This window comes from Myotis lucifugus, unplaced genomic scaffold (genome assembly GCF_000147115.1).
Source record: "Myotis lucifugus unplaced genomic scaffold, Myoluc2.0 scaffold_129, whole genome shotgun sequence".
Taxonomy (NCBI): Eukaryota; Metazoa; Chordata; class Mammalia; order Chiroptera; family Vespertilionidae; genus Myotis; species Myotis lucifugus.
The window spans coordinates 966,235-991,599 of record NW_005871177.1 but is presented as its reverse complement, the minus strand read 5'-3'; the positions used below and the strand labels follow the sequence as shown (position 1 = coordinate 991,599).

Below are 25,365 nucleotides of genomic sequence, written 5' to 3'. Positions count from 1 at the left end.
GAGGTTCATCAATCTTGTTTTTCCTTTCAAAGAACCAGCTCTTGGTTTCATTGATCTTTTGTATTTTTTTTTTTTGTCACTATGTTATTTATTTCTGCTCTGATCTTTATTATCTACTTCCTTCTGCTCACTCTGGGCTTTTCTTGTTGCTCTCTTTCTAATTCTTTAAGTTGTAAAGTTAGATTATTATGACCATTTTTTCTTTTTCTTTTTTGAGGTAAGCCTGTAGAGCTATAAACTTCCCTCTCAGGACTGCTTTCACTGTGTCCCATAGATTTTGGATTGTTGTGTTTTCATTGTCATTCATTTCCAGGATGTTTTTAATTTCTTCTTTGATCTCTTTGGTAACCCAATCATTGTTTAATAGCATGTTATTCAGCTTCCAAGTGTTTGAATTTTTTTGATTGTTTTTATTGTAGTTTATTTCTAATATTATGCCATTATGGTCTGAGAAGATGCTTGATATGATTTCAATCTTCTTGAATTTGGAGATACTTTGCCTGTGCTCCAATATGTGGTCTATCTTTGAAAATGTCCCATGTGCACTTGAGAAGAATGTATATTCTGTGACTTTGGGGTGAAATGTTCTTAAGATGTTAATTAAGTCCATCTGATCTTGTGAGTCATTTAAGGTTGCTGTTTCCTTGCTGATTTTTTTTTTTTCTAGAGGATTTATCCAGTGATGTCAGTGGGGTACTAAAGTCCCCTCCTATGATTGTATTGTTGTCGATCTCTCCCTCGTTATCTTCCAGGAGTTTTTTTATGTATTTGGGTGCTCCTGCATTGGGTGCATATATGTTTACCAGAGTTATATCCTCTTCTTGTATCGATCCCTTTAGTATTATGAAGTGGCCTTCCTTATCTCTTGTTATGGCCTTCACTTTGAGGTCTATTTTGTCCGATATAAGTATTGCTACCCCAGCTTTTTTTTTTTCTTCATTTCCATTTGCCTGGAAGATATTTTCCCATCCCTTGAGCCCACACTATTAATGGATTTTCAAATTATTCTTCAAGTAGCATATTTTCCAGATATATTGATAAAATATTTAGGGAAATTTTAAGCACAAAATGATAAAATTGTAGCATTTCAAGATTTGTGGCAGTGAGTCTGACCATTATTCCCCATTCTTATGCCATGCAGCAAAGTGGGAATATTAACATTGATTCTCCAATATCTAGCTCAGTGACTGACACATAATAGGCTCTTAACAAAAGCTTTTTAAATGAATGAATACACTCAAGTTTCCAGCAGATGTTTCTTAAAGTCCCTTGTGTTTATTTGTGATATGAAGGAGCACATGGGTATCCAGTAAAAGCTGTGGAAGGTATGTAGTGTAGAGAACATTCTTTGTTGCCTGCTGATTGTATATGTCTGATTTGAGACTTTTTTTCTAAGTATAATCTGCCCATTTCAGCCCCGAAAAGTTATCACTTTTTTCTTCACATCCATTCACTCCATTAGTTCTGTTTCTTTTTCCCAGAGAGCAGTTTTATAGTTTAATCCCCAATGCTGAAATATTCTTATTGTGTTTCTATCTTATCTGGATGTTGGATGAACTATAGTTTCCATTGTTACACATTATTTTTTTGTTTGTTTGTTTTCTTTAAATGAATTGTTTTTAGAAAGGAATTTAAACTGTGGGTAGTTATTATTCAGCCTTCCTAGTGTTTGTAAAAACAAAAGTTGACCTTATCCAGGAGTGGGCAAACTTTTTGACTCGAGAGCCACAATGGGTTCTTAAACTGGACCGGAGGGCCGGAACAAAAGCATGGATGGAGTGTTTGTGTGAACTAATATAAATTCAAAGTAAACATAATTACATAAAAGGGTACAGTCTTTTTTTTTTTTTTTTAGTTTTATTCATTTCAAACGGGCCGGATCCGGCCCGCGGGCCGTAGTTTGCCCATGGCTTCCTTATACAGTGAGGAGCTATGGGAAAACTTGGGTGTAACAATTTTTTTTTTTAATTTTTAAGTGAAGGTAAAAAGTTTAACATGAGGGCGGGTGAGTATGCTTCACATATTAACTTTCCACATATTAACTCCAAAAAAAAAATTCTCTAAAATAATGCAATTGTTAAGGACTTTTTCTTAGAGTAGTTAATAACTCTCCCATTTCTTTCTATTTTCCCTTTCCTTCCACCAATGCTTATTTACTAAGTGTTCTTTTTGATGAGCTCTTCTTCAAGAAGGGGGATTAGCCTCAAGCTCCCGAAGTCAAGAGGAGTACTGGAACCATCAAATTAATTTTCTTATTCCACCTCAACAAACCAGTCCTTACTTAATGTGTACATCCCTTTAGGATCACCAAGGGTCACTGGTTGGCCTACATCCACCCTTTGTAGGAAGTGGAAAAGGTCCAAAGTTTGACTCATTCAGTGGAGACAGAATTTTGGCTTCAGCTTCTGACTCATCCAGACACTTTGTGCAATACCCACATTGTACAACTGAATGCACAGGCTGCCTTATACTGACTTCTGAATTAAAAGTGTTCCTTCCACAACTGTAGCCTGGGGAGTGCCCTTGGGGTTGAATAAACAGATGAAATGGTTATACTATATCAGAGGCGAATATGCAAAGCCTCTATGTAGCTTGTATTTTCAAAATGGAAAGGGATCTGGAGCCTCTGGTTTTCTCCTTCATTTTACAAACAAGGATACTGAGCAATTCAAAAGTGAAGTTGAATATAGCCTTTCAGTTGCGGAGCCCTGCCTGAATCCTTCTGCCTGAATCTATCGGCCTGCTAACTTGAGGACCAGTAAATGTTTCACACTATCTCATTCACTCAGCATAGAGACAGAATTAGATTTGGTAGTCTAAAAATGGAGTATGTTTCAGAAAGATATTTTGAATAGCAATTTTATTTAATAAATTAGGTAGTTTAGCATGATATAGTGCAAAGAATTGAAACCAGATTTACTTGGGTATATATCCAAACTGTGTCATTTAATGTTAGCGTGAACTTGGACATCATATTTAACCTTTTTCTTAATCTGTCAAATGGGGACAATAAACACTTTTTTCATATGGTTGCGGGAAATCCAGGTCTCAAACTCAAGTAATCAAAACTCTTTACACCAGAGCAAAGTGCTCCAGGGATCAGTGAAATCCATATAGAATGTCTAGCCTCAGTTTACATACTATAACTAATTCCTGCAACATATTTTAGAAATATTTCTTAGAGCTAGTACAATTTAATTGATTTGTGCTTGTATGATTATTGAAACATTATTTTCCCTGATTATTGAAGGTATATTATTAGTATTTGGATAACACTTAGGAAAGGGATTCTTCAGTAGCTTCACTTGCAAAATGCTTTCAGATACAATTTTCTATAGATATATGTGGCAATGTTAGAAGTAGACTAATGTGTAGAAATGGAACTTTCTCCATGGCGACATTTAGCAACACTGAGGCCAAATGTATGTTGTGGTTTGGGAGTTATCTCTGAATAAAGGCCTATAATAATTCTTAATCTCTTTCCTGGTAAATCACAGTTCTGGGAGCTACTCTATTTTTTGTTTGTTTTTGCTCTCATTTTAACAAGTCTCACAGTAATGATAGTATGCACTTATTGAGCCCTTACCACATGTCAGTCATCGCTCTAGTGACATGTATTTCTTAATCTTCACCATAGCCTTAGGCAGTTGATGCTATTATCATTCACGTTTTACTCAGGCATGGTGAGATTAATCATCCAAAGATGGAGAACTGTTAGGGAGCAGAAAAAGGAGCTGAACCTAAGTAGTAGGGGGGTCCAGAGCCCTGGGACAACCACAACTGCATTACCTACACTTTTTAATGCAAGTCCTTGAAATAAGGAGCAGATCTTTTATTTGAGAACCTAAGTCCATTGTAATTAGTTTGAGTAAACACTTGAATAATTGACCGTGTTTGTTTGACTGACATGTTTAAAGGTTGCTTTGCTGCCTAGTCACAGATCTTGAATGCCAAATAGTGGTTTTGAGAGTGGGAGAAAGACTCACATCCTGTCTGTCAAAAACCAAAGCTTTTCTTTCCTTTGGTTGGATTTCTTTGGTTTCCTTCTTCCTTAATTAGCATTTTAAAGAAAAATAGCACCTGCCTTTGACAACCTACAATTTGCAGGAATTTTTAGATTAATGTCTGAGCTTTAGTGGAGAGAGCATGGGATTTGGATTCAAGACTCAGGGATTATGTCTTGGCCTCCACACTAGCTGTGCTGTCTTCAACATGTAATGTGAACTCATTGTTATTATTCTCTTGATCTATAAAATGATGAACATAGTTATACCTATCACATAGCATTATTGTGAAGATTGAATTAAATCATACATATAAAAAATGTTTAAAATGTAAAGCATGTACACATGCATTTTAATGTTTAATAATTTTTTAAGTCGGAAGTCTTATATTCATAAAATAGTTCTTAGTTCCAAATGACATTTCTCACTGCCTAATAGAGCAGTCTAACACAAGTAGAGAAATTTTGAATTGAGATAGTTTATGAGGAATTTATTTATCCATTATTGATGTGAAGACACCTAATACCATTTAGTATCTTTAAACCACATTGAACTTAAACCAATATTAGATGGCTGTGGTCATAAACCATAAAATAAACATGTGTACTATAGACTAAAAGATGTTTACTTTTATTGTACGGCAGTACACCGTTCAGTATGATGCAAGTATGAATAAATAAATATATGAGTAAATGTCGGGTTTTCCACTTTTTTAATTTTATTTTGGTTTGGAAATTGATAGCTAAATGTACTATGTCTTTAGCTAAAACTAACATGTTTATAATTTTGATTTACATTTTGGTCCAATTTTACTGATATCCTCTGTTACTAAGTATTCGTGTCTGTGTGAACTGACTGACTCACTTTGTCAAAATAGTTGAATTGGTTATTTGTTTAGAGTAGGCTTTCACAAAACATAGTGTCTCATGAAGACTGATTTTTTGGGGAAAAAGGTTGGAAAATGAGGCATGATTGGTTTTCCTCCTAGTCTTATTTCCTCCTAGATAGCATATTCAGCTCTCAGAAAATTTGACATAAATAAGCTCATTTAACCATGTTTTACATAGACATTCTAGAGCTTTTATTTTCCCCCTGAAAATGTATTTTTATAAAATGTCTATTAGCCCAGAACCTAAAATGCTTCTGTAAACATAAAGTCTGATATTCTTGGGCCCTGCTGGGTGGTTCAGTTGGTTACAGTGTCATCCTGTGCACCAAACGGGTTGCAGGTTCGATTCCTAGTCAGGACACATACCAGGGTTGTGGTTTTGATCTCTGGGGTATGTGCAGGAGGCAACTGATCGACGTTTTTCTCTCACATCAATGTCTCTCTCTCCCTCTCCCTCTTTCTCTTCCTTTCTCTCTCAAATCAATAAACATATCCTTGGGGGAAAATTTAAAAAAAAGCTGATGTTTTTGGAATGCCCAGTGGTTTTTGGGCTTCTATGTGAATTGCTCCTCTAAACCTTCCACTGAAGTCCCATTATACTGATAATAAGAATTTTTTATATGCCCATATGATGAATACAATTCTAGAATATGTTCCTGGAGAGCCATCTCAGTTGGAAGTGGCTCTCCCCTCCTCAGCTCTTGTCATGCTCACAAAAAAAGAATTCAAAAGAATGACAGAAAACAGTGTTGAAGCAAAGCAAGCAAACTTACTAAGGAAGCAGAGCAACTGGATTTATTAAGAATACACTTGACATAAAGCACAAATGGACAGCTCAGCTAGTCGGAGTGCCTGCCTGGGGGGGAGGTTTTGAAGGATTTTATGCTTTCCCCCCCTATAGGTTTCAAGGTCCCCCTGCCAGATAGGCTAGATTTCAAAGTCTCCCTTTTACATTGTAGCAGCTTTTCCCAGAATTTACGAGAACATCTGGCGATTTTATCTTGGCAAGTCCTAAGACTGCTGACTTCTTTGTTCAGTGGGTGAGATAAACTCCCCTTTTTTCTCCTTCCCCTCTTCCTGCCTTAGCAGCTATCTTTCCTGCCTAATATTCCCCTTTCAAGTGATACCATCCAAATGCTTTTGGGGGTTTTGTTATTTGTCCCCTGGACTTCAACTGTCCTTGGGTTTAGCTTGGCACAAATGGCATTAATTGGCTCTTTGTTCTCTATTTTCCCAGGCCATGATGACTTAAGCTATGTATTCTCTGGTTAGAGAGGAGAGGTATAAACCATTTGCTCTTAAGTGTCCTTGGTTGGGGAAGACAGGATCTTGCGATTCATAAGCTGACTGCTAGCTGCCCAAACTGTTTGGCCTTGTTTAATTTCTTTGTCTCAGTTTCCTCATTCCACTTGCTCAGGAATTTTCCTCGGTTCTTACTATCCTGCTACAATCAGACAGCCATCTCGGGGCCATATTTAATGTTAGCCGGCAAGATTAAATTCCTTCCTATTAGGCTGCATATATGGTACAAACATTCATATAATACTCAGGGTTTTTTGAGATAATAATGTGCAGTATGTAAATGAGTTTTTTCAGATGATACAACATAATGCTGGCATACAAAACAAACAAAAATATATCCTATGGGAATTCACTGAAGCACAATAATAACAAATAATAAAAATATACATACTTAAAGTTGAGTTCATACTTCATACCAAGTTGAATGCACTGAGCACTTTTGCAAGTATGGTCTCGTTGTTATCCTTTCAACAGCCTCTTGAGAGGTAAATATCTCCAATTTACAGGTGAGGGAACTGTGGTTTCTCAAGGAGTTCTTAACTTTGAGTGCCAACCAATAAATATCCTAGGAACTATGCTAAAATTGCCAAGGCATTTTTGCTCATCTTACTCCTGGCACTGTTGGCGAAAGACAGGAGGTGTGTGATCGCGCTCCCTGGCACTCTAGGGGTTAAGGATACTAACTGTTAAAGTCAGAATGTGAAGATAGGTGATTAGGGACTTCAGAATTCACAACCACTGCATTTTGTGGCATTTAGAGCTCATTCTGCTCAAATTTTCTGAGGATTGTCAATGACTGGAAGACATATCAGCCTTTTAAGGAGTAAAGATTGGGGAGGCAAACTTGAGACAAAATCTCAGGCCAGTCTGAGAGGTGGCTGACAGTCATTGATGGTAAACGTTTGGGCTTTGGCTAGAACCCACGCTCAGAACTCATATGTGGAAATACTTTGGACCAAGCCCTGAGAAACCAAATTACAACAAAAAGCTTGTGCCTTTTACAAGCTGGAGAGTGAACCAGATTTTCCTTGTAATACTTTAGTCTTTTTCAAACTGGGAGCCATTAAATAAGAAAACAGAAAAGCTAAATAAGATGTTCAAGGAACGAACTGCATTTGGATAAATATTACTGCATTTATAGAATTATGTGATGAGATGTGAATCATGTATCAGTAAATCATTGGGCAATGTTTTTGAATGATTGCTGTATTTATCAGGGTAGGGAATAGTAAACTCTAAAGGAAAGGTCATTTTTTCAGGGATTCCAGAGAACTAGGTGTGTACTTTGGGCTGTGCCTTTAATTATCTTTGAATTATTGGATTAGTTCAACAATTTTCAACCTTCTTCATCTCATGGAACACAAAAACTAGTTACTAAGTTCAGTGGCACACCAAAAATTATATTAATTTTTTAATCTGAAAAAACAAATAGAGATAATTTTTATTAATTCACACCAGATGGCTATTGTTGTGTTGGCTGTTGTCTTTTTTTTAAAGGTCAACTTGACTTTTCTTTCTATTTTTTATTCTCACCTGAGGACATGCTTTGAGAGCTGAAGGGATGAGAAAGAGAGGGAGAGGGGGAGAGAGGAGAAAGAGAACATTGATCGGTTGTCTTCTATATGTGTGTGCCCCAACCAGGGATAGAACCCACAACCTAGGTATGTGCCCTGACCAGGAATCGAACTGGCAACCTTTTGTTGCACAGGACAATACTCAACCAATTGAGCCACTCTGGTTGGGCAGCTGTTGTCATTCTTTTTTTATTTGACAATCTATGGGAAAAGAGGTCAGTGCCCCTGACTGAACAGTAAGGTATTGCATGTTTTAAAAATTCTTGTGGTATACCAGTGTCACTAGAAGTCACCTCTTACCTAGAGACACTAGAGCAGTGATGGCGAACCTTTTGAGCTCGGCGTGTCAGCATTTTGAAAAACCCTAACTCGCCCTAACTGGTTTGGCTCAGTGGATAGAGCATCGGCCTGCGGACTGAAGGGTCCCAGGTTCGATTCCGGTCAAGGGCATGTACCTTGGTTGCGGGCACATCCCCAGTAGGGGGTGTGCAGGAGGCAGCTGATCGATGTTTCTCTCTCATCGATGTTTCTAACTCCCTATCTCTCTCCCTTCCTCTCTGTAAAAAATCAATAAAATATAAAAAAAAAAATTTAAAAAAAAAAAAAAAAAAGAAAAACCCTAACTTAACTCTGGTGCCATGTCACATATAGAAATTTTTTGATATTTGCAACCATAGTAAAACAAAGACTTATATTTTTGATATTTATTTTATATATTTAAATGCCATTTAACAAAGAAAAATCAATCAAAAAAATGAGTTCGCGTGTCACCTCTGACACATGTGTCATAGGTTCGCCATCACTGCACTAGAGCAAGGATTAAAAGCACAAGTCTGGATGCTTCCATGTCTCTGGATCTATAGGGTGGTGGAGGCCTGGGGCAGGGGGCAGGGATGAACTATAAGTGGTAAATGGGAGAAAAAAGGTGACATATGTAATACTTTCAACAATAGAGGTGTGTTTTATTTTGTTTTTGTGTTTTTTAAAAAAAAACACCAAAAACACTTGAGCGTTGAGCCTGGGGACCTGGTGTGAACCCCGCTGTTCCCCTACTTATTTGCTGTGTGAACTTGGTAAAGGCATTTAATTTCCTTGTGCCACAGTTCTTGTACATGGAAAATGGGATAAGTAGTATCCACATCACAGGATTTTTGTGAGGATTTAATGAGATAACACATATAAGATGTTAGAATGGTGTCTGGGATATAGGAAGTGCTATGTGTCCGTGAATATTTTATTATTTTAATTGTTATTATCACTACTACTCATTCTTTGAGCCTCAGTTTCTTCAACTAGAAAAATAGGGGGTTACATTAAATGATATTTAAGTACATAATGTCAGATTTATGCATATTTCTTGAACTTAGCATAAAACTTTTCAATGATTTGGGTGGTATCTTCTGGGTACTAAAGTATGAGAATTAATACAGGCAGCAAGTACTTTGTATTTTAAAGGCAAAGAGAAATGCAAAACAAACACAAAGTAAGAAAACAACAACAAGTCCTTTGGTAATCAAAGGACTTTTTATAAAGCGCTGGACACTCCAGGATTCGAAGTTTAGATGGAAAGCAGGCTTTGGGTTATTTCTGAAGTTGTGACATTTGAATAGGGATGATTAGGAGGTGGCATGCTTTAGGAGGTGAGCAGGGTACTTGCTGGTTCCCATAGTAACCATTGATCTTAGCGGCTACTTATGAGCTATTTACTACACCAGCAATGTTCCAAGCGCTTCATAAATATTAGTGTATTTTATCCTGGATTTACAGACTCAGGAACTGTAACATAGGGAAGTTAAATTACTTGCCCGAGATCATACCCTTGGTGAAGCTGGGATGTAAACCTGGCTTCTGAGTTCCTGCTGTTAGCCCCTCTGCCTTCTTATCTCTGAAAAGCTTGAAGAAAGGTATGCAATTACTTGGAATACTTAGAGTATTGAGTATAATTGGCCATGGCCAGACCAGTGGGTTTTGGGATAATATAAATTAAGAGGCGATAAGTAAGGATTTGAAGAAATACTCTGACCATCCTATATAATAAAAGGCTAATATGCAAATCTACTGAACAGCAAAATGACCTGTCACTGTGATGCGCACTGACCACCAGGGCAGACACTCAACGTAGGAGCTGTCCCCTAGTGGTCAGTGCTCTCTCACAGGGGGAGCACTGCTCAGCCAGAAGCCGGGCTCATGACTGGTGAGCGCAGTGGCGGTGGTGTGAGCCTTTCCCACCTCCGTGGCAGCGCTAAGGAGCCGCAAGCAGGCGGGTGGTAAGGAGCAAGGGGTCCCGGACTGCGAGAAGGCACAGGTTGGGCTGAGGGACCCCACAAGTGCACAAATTTTGTTCACCAGGCCTCTAGTTATCTTAATAATCTGAAGAGCATAGTTGAGGAACTAGACTGGAATGGTTACCATATTAATGGCGAGGAAGCCTTGAGAGGCAGAAATCTTAGCCTCTTTAGGTCAAGGACCTTCTGACAATCTTATTAAACTGTGGACTTTCTCCCCAGAAAAATGTGCAGCATACAACAATGCCATAGGATTTCAACAGTTTCACAAACCCTTTTATTTGCTTGATGCTTTCTATAGCTTGGTTTTCCTCCCTAATGATAATTGTATATTTCTTAAAAGTATTCAGTTTTTCTTTATTTTTTGTTTGTTTTGTGTTTCCTTTCAGTAATCATACTTTGGAAAATATATTTCTTTAAATGCTTGTCCTTTAATTACTGACTTTTACATAATATAATTTTGGCAAGTTCTTGATGATTTAACTTTGTATCCTTACTGTATGAATGTATATAAATAAACTAGAGGCCCGGTGCACTGATTCATGCACCGGTGGGGTCCCTCAGCCTGGCCTGCGGGGATCGGGCCGAAACCGGCTCTCTGACATCCCCTGAGGGGTCCCAGATTGTGAGAGGGTGCAGTCCAGGCAGAGGGACCCCACCGGTGCGTGGACTGGGCCTCTAGTATGCATATAAGATCTTTGGTTAATCTCTTCCCGCCCTCCCCTCTTCCCTCTGAGATTCATCAGTCTGTTCCATGTTTCCATGCCTGTGGTTTCCACTCCTGTGTTGAGCGTCTGCCCCCTGGTGGTCAGTGCGCATTATAGCTACCGGCCAGCCAGTCAGCCAGTTAGTCGGTCGCTTAGACTTTTATGTATATAGATGATTGCCATGTAATTTTCTGTAATTTTCTTCCTTTGTTGCCTGTATATAGAGGTGGTGATAGATCTTGTGGCCAGTAGGTAGTTTCTATAGTGATCCACGTTGTTCTGTATTTATTCGTGAAGAACATTTTGTTACTTGAATAGCTGTATCTAGATGGGGGAATTATTTGGATGAGAGAGAAAGAGGTAGAGAGAGAGAGAGAGAGAGGGAGAGGGAGGGGGAGGGGGAGGGGGAGGGGGAGAGGGAGATATCTTGTTGGCAAAATGCAACTGAAATGGCCTCTTGTGGAGAATCAAATTCAAGATTCTGTCTTTGCTTCTAGGACAGACTGTTTTTGTCTCTTGTGTATAGAAACCCTTATAGTAATTAGAGTCTAGAGGTAAGGGAGTTCAGAAGAGGTTGGGGACTGATTATCATTTATTTTGTTTATCATTTGGCGTGAGGGTAGTAATTGGGTCCCCCTTGGTTATGTGGGGAGTAAGTATTGCCAATACCTGTGGGAAACTGCTTCTAGTAAAATTCACATGCTATTTAAGATTTTGCTTTTTTTTAAAAAAAAGAATACGGTCTAATTTGACAATTTGGTGAGCTGAACTCAAATTTGTCTTCCTCGGGTGGTAAACCAATTGTTTTCTTTCTTCTTTCTTTTACATTTCTCGTACTTTTCCTGCAATTCTCACTATTGAAGCCGTCACTGCAAAGTAAAAGTTATTTCTTTGTACAAATGTAGACATTCTAAAAAATCATGATGTTTTTGACCATTTTGTTTTGAAGAATATTATCAGAAAACTTCAGAGGTTTCTCTACGTTCTCAGATGTTAGGCTTATAAAGGAAAGTTGCTTTTAGTTAGTTTGTTTGCGGTAATGTAATGAATAGAATCTCTGACATTTTTCTTTCCCCAATCCTACTCTACATATCATTTCAAGAATACACCTAATATATAGGATATTAGCAAATGAAAGACTATGTTGAGTTTCATTATGAATGAATGTACTCTATTAGGAATGTGGACCTTTTCACAATTTGAATTTTATTTCAAAAGGAATTGGCTATATATATAAACCTTTATGTGTTATGATTAGGGGAGGAGACATTTCACTGAAAGTGAAATTATCATTTGAGTGAATGTATCTCTTTTAAACATTAAATCATTTGAAGTTGTATTTAATGAAAATATATGAAAATTATAGTCCATCTTTTCCTCTTTTTAACAGAGTGTATTGTCTGTTATTGTTGACTAAGTTACATTTATGAAATGTGGAATGTATATCATCATAAACACCATGACTATGCCCTGATATCCCTAGAATTTTTGTGAAATATGGAACTGTATACACAAATGCTCACTTATGCTAGGTCACCATCCTTTTCTCTTTAGTTTATTGGGAAGGTTCCATTTCTTTCCTGTGGAATAGGGGATGTAGGTTTTATGGTGAATGTTCTCACCTATGTTCAATTTTTTATTGCCTCTGGGTGAGTGATTGAGCTGTGGTTGGTGAGGATGATGGGGATCAGACCTCTGAATAAGTGGAGCAGTATCATATATTATGGGACTTAAACACACACACACACACACACACACACACACACACACACGCACGTGTGCGTGCACATTCATTGAGTAATATACCCTATTACACCATTTGATTTGTGTGTGTGCATTATTTTTCATCTGACATATGCTATATCTTAAATTTGTATAACCTGTAGTTCTGTATTTAATCATAATTCTTTTTTGAGTAGGAAACTATGGCAAGAAATTATTTTAAATGTTGTGGTAATAAAGAAATGCCATCTTTCTAGTCTGCCAGTTGTGAACTCTGCACTTGTAACTTTAAGGAAAACACTCACAGTGCTGTGTAAATGACTCACCATCATGCCTAAGTGAGTGTCTTTAACTTGGACAATGACAAATTTATGGAACTGAAACTCTTTGGATGTTTTGGGGAACCATAACCCAAAGTCATATATCATGGGGATTATGTTCTGTTTGTCATTCTTTGTGTGCTTAGCATGAGTTAGATAACCTAGTTTTTAGGTATTCTTGAAAGCTACATTTCACAATAAATTTTTCATTTGTGTCTACTAGTAAGATTTGGATTTGCTCTGAGTGGGGGTGATAATTCATTGAGCAGGTTCTAAACAGAGGGGAAAGGAGGCATTTCTCCTCCCAAGTTATTTCTGACACTTAGAGATGCTGATTAAATGTTAGTCTAATAAAATGCACTTTCTTACGGAAGCTAAATTCCGTAAATATATATTAATAGCATTTTTATAAACTATAAAATGCTATTTTGAAAGGAAATATTTGAACTGCTTTCTGAAATTCCATGGGATAGCACTTGATGAGCTAAAAGCACCCAAGCATTATTCTAACAAGGTAGTATTATTTTTATTGGGTCAATTTTACATCATAAATAACACATTTTATTGATGACCCTGTATTCACATATGGCATTAAAACATTTAGTACTTCCAATTTTTCTGGTGGCTTTTTCCCCCTTCCCTTTGCACTTTTCTGTTGCTCACTTTAGACAGTGTCTATCTGTTTCATCTTGGGGATGAGCCTCTAGCTGCCCCCCCTGCCATCTGGCACCCATGGTTTCTTTTCTGTAATGAGTATTGCAAAAGAGACATTTATTAAATGAAGGTGTCAATTTCTGAGTTATTTTGGCTATTGACTATCCTTTTTATAATTACATACTTTTAGATCTGAACAAGGCCATTTTTAAAAAATTCTATCTTCTTAACCTATTTCTAGTACCACAGAAATTTTATTCAAATTTTGAGTGAATGAGGAGAAAAAAAAGTTTATTTTTTAACTCATTCAGAAACATATTGTGTGAACATCTATCAAATGTCAGGCCATTGGATTAGACTCTCAGTAGGACTTGAGTGTTAATCATTCTACTTAATCTGATGTTTTGGGAATAGTGAAGTTGATTGGTTCATTTAAAGAGTGAGATTTGCCATTACCTATAAATTTGCAGTTGGTATTGTAATCCCAGCAATCTGTCTCCCTAGTTATTTGAGAATTTCTTCTATGCAAAAATATGCCCTATATAAGAGCAAAAAATCTCTCTTAAGGGTGGTTCTTTATTGAGGAAGGGAGTGCAGTCTGTTGCAACTTTATATGAAAGTAGCCATTTTCCACTTGGTAGATTAAGACATTCACGTTTGACTTAAAATCAAAATTGATGTATATTTTAAAGGAAACAAATGAAAACAGAGCTTGAGAGGATACAATTGTAGATGGTATTCACTAAAGTATTCTAATTTTTAAATAGACATGTGAAGATTATGATTCAGGCAGTATACATTTGAGGGGTGAGCATTGGGACCTCCTGTATGCTTCTGTATTATTCATGTGAGTGGATGGTTCTTAGGGCAGACCGGAGAGAGTGGATGAGAGCAGTCTGGTTATCAGAATGGGGCAAACAGTGTAAGTATTACTGAACCATGGAGAGGCCCAGAGGACCTGATGTTTCACTACGGAGCCTCTGGGGAATAGGGAGCACTGAGCCACGGCAGGAGGAATTAAATACAAACCTGGGAATTTAGCTCCTTCCTTGACTCTTGGGAGAATGACTCTGAGGTGAAATATTTTGATCTTTGTTGTACCGTGGCACACAGGTATTAGGCTCTTCGCCAGATTTATTATTCTTTAAAAAACAATCAGTGTTTATATGCAAATATGGTAACACAGTAACATCCTTAAACTGCCACTTAGGATTTACATTATTCCATATCATTTGGGACATAGATTTGCCATTTCACCAAAACCTTTTGAAGAAAAGTGTATTCATTTATGACAAAAGTTATTCTGATGCCTGTAGGTGTTTTAACCACAGGTGAAGGGGACCGTAGGTGGCCATGTGTGCATAGAAATACATGGGCATCAAGAGCTGAATGATGAGCTTGAAAGGAAAGAGTTGTGTGTGGGCATAGATTGATTTTTTCATATCAACTTAGAAGTTTAGGATTGAAGGCTATGATGGCACATATATGTTGCAGGTTTGGTATTTCTAATTCAGAGATTACTAAAGTTTTTATTTATTAAAGAATTGCTAATAAAATAGTTCAACTCAAATATAGGTAAAGTCTTTGCTTATATTTCATATCTTAGGCCATTGAGCTGAGGTTTTCTGAATAGTAAAGTGTGTCTTGGGTTAATAAAGTTTTAGCATCCCTGGATACTCTTCATTTCTAAGGGATAATTATCATGTTCAAAGGGACCGAGTCACTTGGGAAATAAATTTTACTTGCCTTAAAATTTCTTGTTTGCTTCTTGATTTTAATCTGTTCCTGTGACATAGCTCCAGGAAAAAAAACAAAAAAACAGTTCAAGGCCAAAAAATAAACAAATAAAATGCCCTCTGTTTAAATTTATCCTAGTGAGTAGAATTTTATACATTACTGTAAGATTGCTATTCTAGAGATTACTATAAATACTACTTGCTGAAAATATTGCTGTAATCACTTCATTGACTACAGAGATCTAATATATTTGAGGGGATCGAACTTGCAACCCTTCAGTGCTCAGGCCAATGCTCTAACCACTGAGCAAGTGTCAAGGCTGACTATACATTTTTAAATTTAAAAACCACTATAGAGTAAACCCTTATAAAACAACACATTTTCAGTATATATTTAAAAATTTTAAAGTATTTAGTTTAACTTAAATTAAAACATTTAATATTTAACTAAAATTCTTAGCCTAATCTATATCATATATACCATATATCATATACCATATACCACATATATATATCATATACCATATATAATATATATAATATATATCATATATCAATTATATATCACATATCAAAACCAGTGCATATAATTTTGTTTTTGTCATGTACATGTATAAAATAATTTAACTGGCATGGCCCCTATGTTAATCACTGGACTCGTGCATATAACTTTTATATTTTAACAACAAAAAATCAGCTTTTATATGAGGTTCTTAGTAATGCTGAAATATTTTGAAACACTTAAAACTTTCCTCAGTCTTTCATGTTGAATCATTATTACATAATTTATTATGTAACCCATTTGCAATTTTTCTAGTAATTAAATGAACTAACCAAAGAATCAAAATTTAAAAGGAGGTTTTTGATAGAACTACCCAAGACTACTGTGGAGGGGGTGTGGACTGTCACCCTTTCGCGTGTCGTTGAGTTTTTAGACTCATTGCATAGTGGCCAGAGAATGAGAAAAGCTGTATATGCAAAGAATAAGGAGCAGCTATAGAACAATAAGCATATTTAAATTATTTTGAAATGTAGATAATAAAAAATTCTCTAGTTGTACTATTGAGGTACTATTTTTCACTAATTATTTATTAATCCCTTGTAGTTAGAACAGTAATTTTTAAATTAGTTTCTTATCTTTATTAAAGAATTACTTGTAGCACATTTTAGATTTAGGTTAAAAAAGTACTGTGTATAATATAAATTCTGTAAGCCAAAGCAAAAAAGATCACCTATTTTAATAAATGCTTTGAGTACTAGCCTTTTTATTAACACCTTTGAGAAGTTACATAAAATACCATTGTGCCATATTTGCATGTAAATTTCAGGACAACCAAATGTATTATTTGTTAGGAAAATGATCAGTACATATACTGTGTCTAATAATGAACACATTTTAAGGCTCAGGATTTGCATGGTACTATTCAGAGGGGGGTGATAAAGAGGTCTTTGCAAAGGATGGACAAGGTCATCATAGCAGTAGGAAAAAACAAAAAACCCGTACCAGTTAATTAATAAATTGGAGTTTTACTTATACACCTGATGTGAAGAATATTTTTAGCTTAAGCGGGACCAGATGTTTTTGTTTGCAAGATCAATATTCAGCCACACTTGAGATGGGCAAGGATATTTTAATTTAACAGGCATTAATATCTATAATGAAAGTCAGAGACTTTCAAATAAACAAGTGACGAGTGTCTATAGGAATAGCATAAGTAGGATCCTAATAAGTTTCTACAGTTTTTCTTGGAGGCTAGCTGAGGTGAAGTTTTAAACTCTCCTTCACAACATAATTTGTATATCTTTGCATATAAACATTATGTGAATGGATGAACATGTATCTCCATACTGATAGGATTGTTTTCAATCCCCTAAAAATATAAGTCAAACCTACTTGCTTGCTTAATATTTGAATCCAAATAAAATTTAGTGAAAAGTCACTAGTGTTTCCTTTTGCAGATCCCTTCGCTCTTCATTCAGAAATAGCATCAGATTTCATGTATTTTAATGACTGATAATGGAGCTACTTATGTGTATTTTAGCTGTAATATTGTATCTTATAGCTAGCATGTTTTATTTTTTATTACTTACCTTAAAGACAGAACCTCATCTTTTGGAGCCATCTGAAAAATTAGATATTTATTCTATGTTTTAGACAAAAGAAATATGCAACTGCATCTAAGAGTTTCTAGGAGCCTAGGCATAACCTTAACCCTTTGTACTCCATAATCGTCTATAGACTCAAGACCTCCCCCACATGCCACTCACGTCGATAGCCACAAACCTCGCATATCAATTCTGGTCGCCCAGTTTTAAAATCAGACTTGTTAGTGACATCTCTGGGTTTGTAAAGAAAATTTATGGTAACAAATTCATAAATATTCCGGCGCATATGGAAGAAATGGGGATGGTTTCCGCTTAGGACGCATGGCAGTTAACTGGTTAAGGTAGATAAAGACATTTTTTTTTCTTAGTGCTTACATTATCTCTTATTTTCTTTAAATTTTGTTCTTTGGTTTTGCAGTTTAACACATTTCCAGCCATTGCAAGCACACACTAATAAGTAAGCTCTTCAGAGTCTGGTCTGCTTATGTTTGTCCTCTGCCATTCACTTCTCACAAGGCTCACTGCCTAGTAGTGAATAAGTGCTTAATAGGTGCTTGATTATTGATTGATTAAAACAACATGGTTTGATTAGAATCATAGTTTGAGACATACACAAATGTCCAGGAGGGAATAGCAGGAGTGTCAATTTGGACATCAGGCCAGAATTTGTTTTAAGTTGCCTCTGACATGTGATATCCTTAAGCTGTTCTCTTAACATGTGCTGACCTAAGATCTTAGACAGCCCTTGTGCAGACAGTAGCCACATGATATATGGGACAAGAGCGGTTCCTGCACACGTTCAGATTACAGGGAGGGATGAAATAGACATGTCTGGACTTGCAAAGACATTACATCTGCTGTGGTTGATTGACATGGACCATATTTCGGGGGGTTGGGGGTGTTAAACCACCTGGTGTTTTTCTATTTTTTATTGAATTTATTGGGGTGACATTGGTTAATAAAATTTTATATAGGTTTCAGGTATACAATTCTATGAGACATCTGGAACTACCTGGTGTTTTATATGCCTTTACTTATGGTAGAGGTCGGTGGATCTCAATCTGGACTTTACATTATTATACCTGGATTTCTTTAAAAACATGCCCCTGCCCTGGCCCCACCCCAGCCAAGTCAAATCAAGATCTCCAGGAGATTGGCCTGGGCATCATTCGTTTTTAAAGGCAATTCCACTCTGCAGCCAGTTTTGAGATTGTTGGAAGTTTTACAGAAACCAAAGCTGGAAAAGAAGAAAGATTATAGAATACAATTTCCATTCACTCTGTTCTCATTTACTTGTTGAGAAGGATGCACTGGCCAACAGTAATCTAATACAAGCCATTTATGCAAAGTTAAAAGTTCCAGTGGCTCTATTAAAAAAGTAAAGAGGAATAGCTGGAGTTAGTTGTAGTAATACATTTTCTTTAGCCCAATATCTTCCAAATCTTATTATCTCAGCGTGTAAGCAATATAAAAATATTTAATGAGATATTTTACATTTTTTCCTGGTCTGAGGTGTTGTAAATTTCGTGCCTATTGTAGACTTGAAGTGCATCTCAGTGTGGACAAGCCATTTTCCACGCGTTGAACAGCCATACCTGTCTAGTCAATTCCGTATTGGCCAGAGCAGATCTAGAAGGGAAAGTGCTGGAATACAAACCAGGAGACCGAAAGATGAGTGATGGTGTTGCCACTGACGAAGCTTTTGACCCTGAACAGTTCACTTATCCTCTCTCTGGGCTTCAATTTCCTCTTTAATATGAGAGACGTCAGGGGTCAGTCTAAATTGGGAGTTTTCTAATTTTGTCACAAAAAGCCCCAAGATTTTGTGAGCCATCCTAAAGGAGAAGGGAGGCAAGCAAGCTGCTTTTGGTTCTTTTTCCCTTTGGGTATACTTGAGTTTTCAGATGTCATTTTATTTGAGAGAAAAAAAACATCATTTGAAAGCAAAACAAAGATTTGAAAAAAATCACTCAGCTAAATGTTCTCTGAAGTTATGTGATTCTCTCTTGTCAGCATTTATGACAGCCTTTCTGGGGAGAGGTCAGGCAGCAGGTTTCCTGCTTTTCCTTCCAGTGAAGGCACCACCATTGACAATGGCTCTTGAATATTTCCTATCAAATAATAGGAATCCCTTCAGTAGTGGCTAACGTGGCTCAGAATGGCTACGGAGGCACACTGTGGTTGTCTAGAACTGCCCCAGCCCAGGTTGTAGGAGGAGACCCCTGACTCTCCCTTAAGGTATGGTCCCCATAGTCAGCCATATCCCAGGGCTAGGAATACTCAGGCCATGGCTATGAGACTTTCTGACCTGAAATGTGCTGTTCTCCTGGTGAATGAATAATTGCCAACAACTTCAGTCATTGTTATATCGATGCCAATATTGGATGCACATGATTTTGGTTCCCAGACCTGTAACCTGTTTCTATATCAGGTAGATGAATTCTGGTGGCAATGATAAATAGAAAAGAAGCGGTATCTTATCCAGTTCATTGGGAATCAGACTCTGCCAGATTTCCATAATCACTGACATGGGAACTCAGTCCTAGTCAAGTATATTGTTTGCCTTTTAAAGGCTTCTGTGATGGTTTGTGTTAGGAGTCAGTCAAGGACTTATAGGTCCCAAATTTTAGCTACTTTGCTGTTGTATTTGAGGGGAGTGGGGAACACCTGAGTGGGAATCGTGAAGTGAAGAAAGCTGAGAGGGTTTCTGTTTTTAGAATGCTGCTAAGAAGTCTATTATAACACCATATCCTGTACTTAATAGGTAATTATTAGAAAATCGTTTATGGAAAGCTTCAGCCCAAATATCAACAATTTATTTCTGAATTTTTACTAGCACACACAAACTTAATTCTTTGAGTCCTGGCCTGCTCATGTAGCAATGAAAGCAGGTGCTAATAGAGCAAAGGAGGGAAGGGGAATCCGATTTTATTGTATCAAGCATAGCCACTTCTACAAGTTAATGAAAGAAGTGTTTACTAAGCACATTGGTTTCTTCAGTCTAAGTAGCTTTTGCTCAATATTTGGCACCGGTCAGCATGTAGGAGTCCAGGTGAACAGGGAAAGCAAATAAATGTGACCTTTGTAAGACTGGTATTTTCTTTATGAAACCAAAGGGTGCACAAACACACAAATATTAGCCCACTCTTATTTCTGTGCCAGAAAACTTCTCTCCACTGACAGCATCTCTGCATTTGATCTTTGGCATCCTTGCTGCCCATCTTGGTTCCCTGCAGGCCTTGCATCTGGTTCACTGGTAAAGTGCCATCTCATCAGTGCCTCTACCATCCATTTGGGAACAGAGCTTCTGATTGGTCTTTTCTCTCCCTTTGCGATCCTGTTTACTTGGAACCGGCTCCAGTATCTCAGAGCAGGCGGTTTTGCCTTAGCCAGTTACCTCAGGATAACTATGGGAGGTAAGAGATCTGCTGTGCAGAGTGGAGCATCTGTTATGCAGCGATCTTAGCCTTGGAGAGAGTCTAGGGACTTGGAGAAAGTCTACTTCATGAAGGTGATGCCTCCCTGGGGTGCTCTCCTTTGGCCTCTCACCTTCTTAAATGCTTGGGCTATTTCAGGTTTAATCCTTCGGTCTCCTTAGTTCAGCAAGGCCAGCGAGTGCCTGGCAAACATCCACTGCTTTTATATGCCTGTCAGTAAATCAGCCTCCTTCCCTCTGGTTCTCCTACAATTCTTCCTGACAGTTTTGCAGAGTCACCTAAACCTCCACAGTGTCCAACTCATATCTTGGTAAGTCACTAAAAAAATAAAAAATAAATCAGCTCTTGTCTTTACCCTATGTGTCCTTCTGAAGTTTTCCCCTTTCCACCCCTATCCTATATCTGGGAAATTTTGAGGAGTCGCCAGGTATTTTCTAATTTCAGACTATACATGAAGACTTAAAAAACTGTGGCCATTGCAATGGTTTCATGTTTTCTTAAAGATATGTAGATATGTATTAGGCAAGAAAAAGGAGGTAGACAAAGAAACGGGATGAACAAAATCTCCAGATGCCTCAAGGTGAATGACCAGATTTCCTCTTTTTTTTTCTCTTCGTCTGATTCTTAATTTTTTTAAATTTCACAGTATGCTTTGGAATTATACATTTTGTCTTTTATTTTATATCATGTTCTGTATTATAAAGCTATTCTACTATCAGTCATTAAAATTATTTTTGAAAGTAAAGTAGTCTTTATAAGAAGCCCCACTCAGTATTTGTTAGAATTTCAATTCTAAAATGTGACTAGCTCATTATTTTTTTTCTCTGCACTGTTTTAAGTACTTTCTAGGAAACACTGCAGAGTAGTTAACACAGTAATACTGGCATCAGACCGTCAGAGATTATACTCAGTGGGTCTATGTATACATCTCTAGGTGCTTATCTTGGACAAGGTGGTTCCTATTTTTGAGCATCAAGTTTCTCTCCTACGGTAATGTTATGGGGACTCAATAAGTTTACATATAAACACATGTACATAGGTCTTACTCATCTTACAGCTTTACTGTTCTGACTTTATTACCCCAACATTGTCTGGCATAAAATAAACACTCTATAAATATTGGCTACTATTACTATTTGCTTTAGTTACTATAACAATCGTCAGGTAGATATAATCCCCACTTTACAGGAGAGGTAACAGAAGCCATAGGAAGATGTTTAACTTGCCCAGGGTCATACAGCTGGTGAGGGAGCAGAGCCAGGGCTTGCACCCAGGTCTGTCTGACCACAAAAGCCACACGCTGTTCCATGGAGTGTGCCACTGCCACTTTGTTTTGGGCAGCAGGTTAAGCAGATATGCTTGGATTGTTAGGAAAATCAAACTTACTTCCATTAGTACAGGTTCATTTCCTGATTTTTCTTCTCACTTAAGTGGTTCTAACTTCTCTTGCGTAACTAATCTGTGCTATTAGAGTGCACAGAATTTCTTGGCCTAGGTCTACCATCATTCTTGCTTCTTTGAGGGCCAGGTTTATTCCTTAATATCAGGTGTACTTTTGCAGAGAGGAACCGTCATAAGGGGATGTTCTTATGCATATGGCATAATGCATATGGCAGATGAAAATTAGATGAAGCTGTGTTTAGGCACCTTTCAGATATTTCTAATAGATTTGAATAGTCCAAAAATGAATCCTCATGTGAAATAGAGAAATAATGAATTTCCCTTCCTGAAGGAGCGTATTGACCATTTACAGAAATATAATATTCATGATACCACCTCTGCCCATGGACCTGGGAGTCCTGTCGTGGTTCATTGTAGTTGTTTACCGAACATCCTCCAGCTGAATGAGTGGAGAAATGGATGTATTCACCGATGTGAAGAATGACAGTAGCTGTAGGAGAGCTTCTTACCGTTAAGAAGGCCTGGGGGTGTGGAAGATGGAATGGCTGGGTGTAGGTCTGCACAGTAAGAGGGTTGACATTGTACCATATTCCTAAATACCTGTGTCTCCTTCCTGACATCATACTGTCCTCTTACTGTTCATGATGTTCCTTCAGTACATACACACACAAATGCTGGTGCTGTTCATTTTTGCCTTTTTGCTCTCAGATTCCTGTTCTCCCCTTAAACAGTGAGTCTATACATTTACTCGGCGATGTGACTCCAGGTGAAGGAGCGATCTAGTCTCCAGAGCTTTTCCCATTTCTCCAGTCTCAGTGGAGGAGCCTGCTTTCTAGTGGAGAAATGTCTTTGCTCAAGTTGGTTATGGTTGGATCTATAGGAAAGATTTTCTTTTGCTGAATTGATATTTGCCTAATAGAAGCACATATCCTGTTTTCTTATTAAGTCAATCAGCATCTTCAAGATGCAAGAAATAACTGCCAACTTCCTTTCAAGCAATCATATTACATCTGGAATCAAAGGAAGTCTTTAATTCTTGAGAGCCCTTGATCATTTTAATGTGGGAACTTTTAAAATACTCTAATAGGTGGTTAGTGATTAGGATAGATATCTGGTGGTTATTCCTGAATCTTTTGTTGTTGAGTTTTGGCTAATGTAGGATTCTGACTTTTTCTCTTTCAGCTGTCCCATTTCCTCCAAGTCACCGGCTTACAGCAAAGGAAGTGTTTGATAACGATGGGAAACCTCGTGTGGATATCTTAAAGGCACATCTCATGAAGGAGGGCCGGCTGGAAGAGAGTGTTGCATTGAGAATAATAACAGAGGGGGCTTCCATTCTTCGACAGGAAAAAAATTTGCTGGATATCGATGCACCAGTCACAGGTAAGACCTGAGGGTGGAGACTGCCCACTTGCATCCATACTTTGTTGTTTTTAACATCAAGTCTTCAAATAGCATAGTTATCTAAGAACTAAAGATATGATACATATATAAAAATATTTTAATGTATTAAATATCTATAATTTTGTGATGCTTTAAAAAACGGTGTGCAACTTAGAGGTGATGAAGATATTCCAAAGTAATACTTTAATTAAGAAATGGCATTATTTGTCAGTAAAGCTAACTGACACACAGCACACAAGATATTCATCTAGAATGATTAGACATATCGTATTGAGGCTTCCACAGTGGTTGAGTAAGAGACTGAGTTAAAGCAGTGGCTCTCAAAGTGTCATCCCGAGACTCACATCATCATCATCATCATCATCATCATCACCACCACCACCACCACCACCTGGAAACTTGTTAAAATGTAAACTCGCAGGCCCCACCTCAGAACCACTGAGTCAGATTCTCCTGGGGGAGGCCCAGCCATGTGTTCTATCAAGTCCTCTGGGCGACTCTGATGCACATTAGAGTTAGAGAACCCCTGAAGTTGAGGCGGAAGGCCAGTGCCTCTCCTCTCTATAGCATTGTGTGCCTAGAAAATGGGTCTTTCATTTGTGAGTGTTTTTGTTCTGTTACCTCTAAAGGGCAGAAACATATTTTGCCTGAATGTAACTTCTCTTAGACCACAATAATTAAATCTTGTCATAAAATTCTTGTATGGATATAGAGGATCAAATATTAGAGCTTTTGATCTACCCTTTGTTGAGTTAGTAAACTTGCAAGTTTTCATTTTTAGAGAAGCTATGAAACAGTTCTTTTTCTTAATTGTCATCATTCTGGGAAAGGGACACTTATTTAGAGACAAAAAATTGTCCTTTCAAAATAAAGGGGACATTTAAACATATTTCATTTACACTGCTGATCGCTTCTTTCTTCCAGATCATCATCAGTTGTATTATTGGCCTCAAGTTATACAATCGAATGTGACAGTTAAGAGAAAGATAAACTCTATTGAATATCAGACTAGACTTTCCTTTATCAAAATGTCCCTAATGATTTCTATTCCAAAGAAATGGACAATGTTTACTTTTGTTGTTGTTGGCAAATGCTATTTTTCTTGTTTATAATTCAGGAAAATAATAAATGTGTTTGGAGCTAGGCAGCAGGAGAAATCAACTCCGGTTGTGTTAACTTCGTGTTGGACCAGCCGCTATCATTATGAACCCTTTCCATGTGTTAAAATGGAGTTATGCACTGTTATCTCCAACTCATTGACACTGTTAAAATATGAAGACAAAACAAATATGAACATGCTATACTTTTTTAGGTACTAACATACAAATTTTTTTAGTAACTAAATATTAGTTTGGAATCTGCCAGCAAAAAAATTACTTTAAAAACTGACTATACATTCCCCTTATAAATTAAGGGTAATATATAAGCTTTACATGACAACTTTATCACTAAGCTTATTTGTTTTGGGTAAGAGTGAATGGCTTGATATTTTATTATGAGGTTTTTTTTCCTCCACTTCACATGAGAATGTGTGATTTTTAATAAAGAATTCATGTTAAATTCACTAATGAGTCCATTGGGTGTTAATGGAGGTGATCATTATAGCTAAAAAGACACATGTAAAATAGATATTTAGGGAAGTGTATTTTCTGGGATGCCGTCGGCTCTTCTGTTGGGTGAGGCTTTGTCATGAAGGAACATATAGGGAGGATTCTGGAACAGTCAGAGTTATGATGCTTTATCCCAGAGCCTTTCTGAAGTCCGTAGACTAATTGCCCTCCTATTCAGTAAAGATCACACCTGGTTCTTTCTAGTGAGATCCCA

General features: G+C 37.3%; 1 protein-coding gene across 4 annotated transcripts in view; it reads left to right on the top strand.

Annotated features, from left to right (window-relative positions):
• Positions 1-25,365, top strand: part of PPP3CA (protein phosphatase 3 catalytic subunit alpha) — a 309,183-nt gene that overhangs the window by 127,960 nt on the left and 155,858 nt on the right. For all 4 annotated transcript variants that reach the window (XR_002830568.1, XM_006094090.2, XM_006094089.1 and 1 more), the window contains exon 2: positions 23,320-23,520. Coding sequence is in view for 3 of the 4 variants with exons in the window: in XM_006094090.2 (XP_006094152.1) it covers positions 23,320-23,520 (201 nt within the window). In the remaining variant the exon portion in view is untranslated. The remainder of the gene's footprint in view (positions 1-23,319; positions 23,521-25,365) is intronic.